Source organism: Diabrotica virgifera, chromosome 4 (genome assembly GCF_917563875.1).
Source record: "Diabrotica virgifera virgifera chromosome 4, PGI_DIABVI_V3a".
Lineage (NCBI taxonomy): Eukaryota > Metazoa > Arthropoda > Insecta > Coleoptera > Chrysomelidae > Diabrotica > Diabrotica virgifera.
This window is the reverse complement of record NC_065446.1, coordinates 190,722,326-190,730,483: the sequence shown is the minus strand read 5'-3', so window position 1 is coordinate 190,730,483 and position 8,158 is coordinate 190,722,326. Positions and strand designations below refer to the sequence as shown.

The window sequence follows — 8,158 nt, the reverse complement described above, 5'->3', positions numbered from 1 at the left end:
GATATAACATCTTAAGACTCATAATTTAAGGAAAAATAGAGAGTAGGAGAAGTGTAGAAAGGAGACGCGTTTCTGGTTGAGGAACCTGAGAGAATGGTTTGGTTGCAGCTTTTGGTTGCAGCTCAAGGCAACTGTTCAGAGCAGCTGCCTCGAATGTCAAAATCGCCATGATGATTGCCAACATTCGTCGCGAGGATGGCACTTAAAGAGGAAGAAGAAGTATTTTGAATATTTTACTTCGATATCATCAATAATTATCATACCATACCATGATTTGAGAATATCACAAATTCTTTGGCTACGTATTACCTACTTTCCCTTTCTCTTTTTATCAGCTGTAGAAGGTTTAAAGATTGCTAAAAGATAATAAATCCTATCTTTAAGAAAGAGATTTTGGTACATAATCATTTTAAAAATTACTATTTTTACATATTTAAACACTTTACTCAGGTTCTCCTTTATAATTAGCAGTGGCGGCTCGTCAGAGGAGGCAAGGGAGGCTCAGCCTCCCCATAAATTTTTTACACACTCTATACTGTTTTGTTTATCATGAATCGCGAAAACAACAATTACTCTCACTATTATACAACGTGTAAATTCCATATTATCACTAATTATCCATACGTACGGAGCATTAGCATTAGAACGCATGATCGCGTCTCAGTTTTATTACATATATTATTGTAGGCAGGACCCTGGGTTATCCCGAGATGCATGAACGGAGCCGAGAAGCCCAGCATTCTCCGTTACTAATGCTCCGTGCAGCGCAGCAGGCGTTTAAGGAGACCCGGTCTCCTAACAGTGGCATCTACGGCGGCATAACACGCTGCCCGGAGATACACCAAGGGAGGCAGAGTACTTTCTCAGCTCCGTTGGGTGGTTGGGTGCGTCTCGGGACAACGAATTTTAGGGTCCTGACTAAAAATAATGAAAAATCTAAAAGTGCGAATGTTGTTATGAAATTTGGTATGTGGGGTTATAATAATATTTGGAACAACTTGCTCAAATAACTTTTTCCGATATCTCTAACTCAAAGCAAAATATCGGTAATTTATCGTGTTTTTGAATTCGCAGTAGGCCGCGTTTAGAATTAAAAAAATTCAGTTGAGTATCTTAAAAAATTTGAAGCTTCATTATGTATGGACTGCAAAACTTCAAATCTGTATTTATTTTGATATGCATAGGTATCTATTTACAAATAGATGGAATTGTTAACAAAATAAACTACACAAACTTTGGTATTAAACTTTTACTATTAGACTAACTATTTTTAAAATGATATGATATCATGAAATTATGAATTAGGATGATATTATGAAATGTAAATAAAAAATGGTCAAAAGATGGGGCTTTAAATTACATTTTTTGGCGCATTTTTTTGCTAGTGCAAATTTGTCTAGATATTTTACAGTTAGGTATAGCCTCCCCTATTGTAAAAGTCACGAGCCGCCACTGATAATTAGGTATTTCTAATTGAATATTTTTATTCCTACCAAGATCCATCGATCATACACCATTTCACCATTATGATATTCGAATGTCACAAGCTCTCTGGCTATTACTTTCCCTTTCTCTTTTTATCAGCTGTTTAACGGGCGCGATATTCAAAATTTTGTATTAATTTCAGATTTATACCTGTCAAAAATGTTTTTCAAAATTTTCAAGACGTAAAATTACTTTCTGGAGTTTCAGGGAACACGACGAGGAAATTCCTTTCGAATTACAATGCACAATGGATCCAAATTGTCCGAAAACAAGTGCAATATGCCGCGGTATAGGCAGAACATTAGTCAGTCTTGCGGTAGAAATGGAGCCGAAACCACTTTTAACTACTGAACCTTCTTGGCAAAAACTTCAACAATATTATGATAGTAAAGGCAATAAATTAGTCATCAAGGACCTTTTCGCAAGTGATCCTGCAAGATTCGATAAATTAAGGTAAGTACTTTTCCCTAAATTCTTAAAAATGTGCCCGTGTATGTTGACCTTAGTTCGACCTTGTGTATAATTTTTTTACTTTTCATGGTGCTTTTTTTAAATGAAAAGTTTTATAAACTTGGAAGTCCCTAATTTGGCTAATTATATAATTTATAATAGATATGTTTTCTAAGTTTTATCTTATTTCAACGATAGCTGTATCAGGTTTTAAAATTCAATGCATCACTACTTAATATTATTAAATAATTTAAAATTTGAGCTACTTTATACCTATTCTTGGCACATTTTTATGTTGTTATATATCCAATTTATTATATCTACATCTTATAAATTATTTAAGACTTCACATGTAGACTGGAACAAAAAATGAACCCTTGATATACAGAAAACACTTTCTTGAATGAAGCAAGAATTTGAAAGAAAAAATTTGCACATCATTATGTACCCTACAAAAATTTATACCTAAGTCCATAGATATATAATACTCTAGATTGCGCCCTGCGATCTTAAAGTGGGTGACGGTTGCGACAGAGATAAATGAGCCTATTTGGTCGGTAGTCTCTTTTTAATTTAAGGGGAATATCGACGACGTGACTATCCCACTTTATCGAGTAATATGTGTTGACAGTTGGAGCTGGTGGTGACGAGAAATGGTCTTTGGTCTTCGGACGTGGATAATCGTGGTTCGAATCCCATACCAACTTTACCTTTTTTATTTTTATTTAATCAATATTGCGTTTATTAGATATTTTTACATCTGAAAAATGGACCTAAGTAAATCTAGCAGATAATAAATGTACCTATGTATAGTAAGTTAATATTGGAATACAAAATTTGTGAACTGCATAGTAAAATAAAAGTCATTCGTTATTAATATAAATTCGTCCTTATTCGAATGATGTGAATAATATTTGTTTTGCTTCTACTTTTTTTAAAAATTGTAACAATAGTTTCATAAATAAAAATAATGTGTAATTACTTATAATTGAATCGGTCATTTCAAAAACAGCATAGTCCACAATTTTGAGAAACTAACTTTTTGAGAATAATAGACTCCTTTAAGATAAACGTTGTGTGGAAAAACGACACCAGTCCAGTAAAAACATTAGGAACAAAACTACAATATATAACTCTGAATTTTGATGTCATCCATTTCATCCATCTTTCGACTATATAGTTAAGTTCTTTGCTTTTCTGTAAAATTAGGAATATGTGACTCGTGTTGTTTTTGAAATGACCGATTCAATTAATAAATCGATGGTACATTATGTTGATATTAATTATTGGTAATTTTTTACGAATATTTTTAATTACTTTATACTATTCTACCTATTAAAAAAAATAACATTGGCTTTTATATTTTTAAAAATCTATAGGTACCTACACAGTTTTTCTTATTTGTTATATATTTCTTTGAATAGATTTACTTTAGAGATGTAATAATATCTAATAAACGCAATATTGATTAAATAAAAAATAAAAAAAGTAAAGATTGGTATGGGATTCGAACCAGGATTATCCACGTCCGAAGACATACGACCAGTTCTCGTCGCCATCCGCTCGAACTGTCAAACCATCTAAAATACTCGACGACAGAGTAGGATAGTGACGTCGTCGATACTCCCCTTGAATTAGAAAGAGACTACCGACCAAATAGGCTCATTTATCTCTGTCGCAACCGTCACCCACTTTAAGATCGTAAGGCGCAATCTAGAGTATTATAAATCTATGCCTAAGTCCTAGGTTAGGTTATGTTCAATATGAATGGGCGTTTAACCCACACATATAATAAGAATAGACAAGATAAGGTATGGGCCACTCTGTGCATCGAGGTGTAATGCCAATATCAAGGATATCATTGGTCAATTTTCACTTTGAGTGGTCTAGCCATCTTTGACTGTCAAATGTGTGGGATCGCGCGGAAATAAAAAATAGATAGACCACCTACTGACTGCTTCGCGTTACAATATTTTGTCTACATGTCTAGTTTATTCTTATTATGTCTATGGTTTAACCACCCTTCCAGTCAACCTAAGAGTTCTATTCTGGCTCATCCCCAGGTTAAAGGTGTCCCTACAGTCCAACCTTTTTAACAAAGTCTGTTATGGCTTTATGTGACATTTCTTCACTTCTATGAAGTTGTAGGGGTTGAGTTGATAAAGGTTTTTATTGAGCTTTATCCTATCCAACCTTGACAGTTTGGGAACAAAGCCTGTCTGGGAGAATTATCATACCTAAAGGTTTTAGGCTGGGCTATATAACCATTAAGCAGATCTTCATTTTTGCTAATTTCTTGAAAATGGTTAAGAGTTCAACAACAATCTATACCTCCTGTTTGTTTACTCTAAACCTTGACCTTTAAGACCTTCAGAGGTCTTGTACACTTGGCCTTAAAATTAACTTTTTCAAAACACAATAGGTACACTTCACGTCATATAAAACTGGTACACTTTTTTTTCCCAATGTAAACCTGTGTTCAGACTGACAATTATTGTTCGTGAATCACTTCGTTGTTGCCATCACAAATAACGGAATTGCACTAAATCTAAATACAAAAAATAACGTTTAAAATGTATATTTCGAATTGTAATACATATATTTAAATTACACACTTGTTCACTGTAAAAGTTATTCATTTGTATTAATTTCAAATTAAATTTTTAATTTTTCCAGTAGTGTGTTTTATTTATTCTACACAACTTAATGCAGTTCTGTCCTACAATTTACGAGAAACCAATCACACCTCTCGATTTGACATTAAACATAATAATTTAAAGTTATGTCAAGATTTATTATCTATCATTATTTTTGAATTGAAATATTTTCATAAATTATAATAAAACACTAATCAGTGTATGGATACTTAATTGAGATGACGGAAAATTACAATTGTTTTAGTTTTTAGTATTTTAAAAAATGCGGTCTCTCGCATAGCCCCGTTTTTACCTAGTTTGATATAATATTTTCGTTGAACTGGCAACGTTGCCCTAGAAATTGGAATGACACTTGTGACAAGATCAAAAACACGATTTTCGGTTATAAGAGTTGTACCAGTTTTTTTACGCGAAGTGTACATGACTAACTTTGTACTGGCCAAAAACATCTGATCTAATGGCACCCAAATTGAACAAGTGTATACAGTCGAACCCGCTTATTAGAATACCGGTTATAGGAATATCCTGCTTTAAGGAATAGAAGTTTGAGACTCCGAAACATTTCTACTAGCCACTAATGATCAGTTATTAAAATATCCCTTTTATAGAAATACTTTTGCTTGGCACCAAGGCTATTCCAATAAGCGGGTTCGACTGTACCTACATATAAATATCTGGGCCACAATATTAAATTAGGAAGAGATAATCAAACACCAGACTTAATACAGGACAATAGGACTAACATGGACAGCTTACGGAAAACTGAGGGAAGTCTTTAGATAAGATGTCCCCATGTGCTTGAAAAGCAAGGTCTTTCATCAATATATACTCATAGTTCTAACACATGGAGCAGAAACATTGACCCTTACAAGAAAATTAATTAATAAAATACAAGTGGCAAAGAGATCAATGTAGAGGTCAATGTTGAAAACATCCTTCAGAGACAGAGTTTCTAATAAAACAGTTAGGAGAAAAACTGCTGTTACCTACAGATGCAGTTAAATGAATTACAATGCTAAAAAGGAACTGGGTGGGACATATTGCCAGATTCAAAGCTGGAAGATGGACCAAAAAAATTTTAGTACAGAGATCTAGTCATAATAGTCGAGGACATTCTCCAACAAGGTGGTCGGTTGACATCAAGAGCATCCAGCACAACTGATTCAGGGTGCTCAAGATCTGATGCAATGACATATAACAGTGGACTTAAAATGGCTAATGATGATGATGATGATGAAGATATGACGTCATCTAAGTCTGTGCCTGTAAAATGCCATAAATGATACATACAATATAGATTGTAATTAGTTTTTTAGGTATATCAATATGACTAAACCATTTTAAAGTGCTTTTTAATATATTTTCAGTTTAAAAATTGCTACTCCTAATGATGGCGACATACTCATTGATTTCTCAAAAAACCGCATTGATGAAGAAGGTTTGAAGCTATTGTTTGACTTGGCTCGTTCAAGGAAAGTAGAAGCTGCACGAGATGCTATGTTTAATGGATCCAAAATCAACTTCACCGAAAACAGAGCTGTATTACACATCGCTTTAAGAAATAGATCAAATCGACCTATTTTAGTTGATGGTAAAGATGTAATGCCTGATGTAAATGCTGTTCTTAATCACATGAAAAGCTTTACAGAACAAGTGTTATCTGGTGCATGGAAAGGGTAAGTTGTTTTTTCCTAGTTAGATTACATGTTTGTATCATTAATTTATTAGATTGTGCAGTTAATTACCCACACATGATTTTCTGTTCATGCTCAGACTTTTGTGCTATTATTATAGATTATTAAATAATCTTGTTCAGCTGATTTCTGTTGTGAATTTTTATGGGCAAAAAATAAAAAATAATTACTTCTTTGTTTCTGATCATCTGAACATAAAACAATTTACATGGCTCTACGATTTCAATGTGTAGGTTATTAATTTCAGTAAAAAATGCGTAATTGGTTACAGTGAAAGCCAAATAGTCGAGCGGTACATAGTCCAGAAAGCCACTGCGCATCCGGTAGGAAAAATATTCCGATTCGGATTTTTTGTACAATCTTACCCAAAAAGGACCCCTTTTAACGAATTTGCACGTTGCCAGGACCAAAAGTGGATCAAAAATTTTTTAAACGTGTTTTTTTGTTTTTTTCCTAAAATTATTTTTTTGCATGGAACAAAGTTTTTTTTTAGGTTTTTTGGATCATTCCAAACAGAAAAGGTGTTTAGTGACTTTCAGTGGCGTCGGGCCGGGGGGGCACGTGCCCCCCCCAACATTATGCAAAAAAAGAAAAAAATAATATAAATTATCTTTAAATTACGTATATGTATACACTAAAAGTTACGAATGAATAACTAATATAGATCCCCCGTTAGTCTATTTTTCTGTATGCATCTAATTTGACTCTGTGTGTGTAAAGTATGCGCGTGTTACAACTAAATTTACAAGTGCCGGTGAGCCGACTCTGGCCGGTTGCGCCCGAGCTGGAGCAGCCGATCGAATGCACCCGAGCCCAGCCGACGCCTGGCGGAGGGATATCATACCAGCTCAGTGCGCGTGTGTTGTGTTGTGTAGGTGGTCGCCACGTTTTATTCGTTCAATAAGCTTATTGTTACTAGCTGAGCTGCTATTGTTTGTGTAATTTTTGCGGATGTTCGTTTGTTATCATGTCTAAGAAACAGTCCTCTGTACTAACATTCTTTAAAAAACTTGGAAATTCAAGTGAAAGTGTAAATGAAGATAGACATTTAGCGGGAAGTAGCACTGGAGGTAGCGTTGGTGATGAATCGCCATCTTGTTTACGCCCAGATCGTGATGCTACATTCCAGGGCGAAAGTAGAGATCCTTCATTGGGAGTACAAAGTGCAGATATTGCAAAAGGAGCATTTCAGCCTGTTGATTGTTTTAAGGTAAGCAAGATTCAATCCAAATCGAGGCAGTTCAAAGAATCCTGGTACAGTGAATTTAATTGGGTCGAATATAGCCCCATTACAGACGCTGCATTTTGTTACCCATGCCGACTATTTTGTCAACATAAGTCTGGTCGCGGGGAGGAGTCATTCACTAAACTGGGCATGAACAATTGGAAGAAAGCTTTGGAAAAATTCAGGAAACATGAGAAGAGTGAAATGCATCAAAAATCTAAACAGTTTCTCAATGAGTATAGAAAAGCAGGAAGCACGGTAGCAGATTCGTTGTACTCGGCACATACTAAAATGGTTGAGATGAATAGGAGGTATTTAAAATTCATAATTGAAAACATCCTATTCCTTGGAAAACAGAATCTTGCCTTAAGAGGACATGATGAGAGTACTGCTTCATTTAACAGGGGGAACATTATAGAACTGCTAGAACTGAGATCTACTGAAATGGAGGAAGGAATCCAAACATTAATGAAATCCCCAGTCCATTCATACAAAAGTGCCCAGGTACAAAATGAGATAATAGATTGCATAAAAAGTGAAATGCTTCAACAAATTGTCCAAGAGGTGAGTGAGGCTTTGGCCTACTCAATTATTTGTGATGAAACTACGGATATTTCAACCTGTGAACAGCTTAGCATTTGCATTCG

The 8,158-nt window shown here is 34.6% G+C and overlaps 1 protein-coding gene across 1 annotated transcript in view; it reads left to right on the top strand.

The window, feature by feature from the left end:
* Window positions 1–1,587: 1,587 nt before the first annotated feature.
* Window positions 1,588–8,158, top strand: part of LOC126884044 (glucose-6-phosphate isomerase) — a 72,385-nt gene continuing 65,814 nt past the window's right edge. The window contains exons 1-2 of the mRNA XM_050649832.1: window positions 1,588–1,938; window positions 5,960–6,268. Of these exons, the coding sequence (XP_050505789.1) occupies window positions 1,733–1,938; window positions 5,960–6,268 (515 nt within the window). The 5' untranslated portion in view covers window positions 1,588–1,732. The remainder of the gene's footprint in view (window positions 1,939–5,959; window positions 6,269–8,158) is intronic.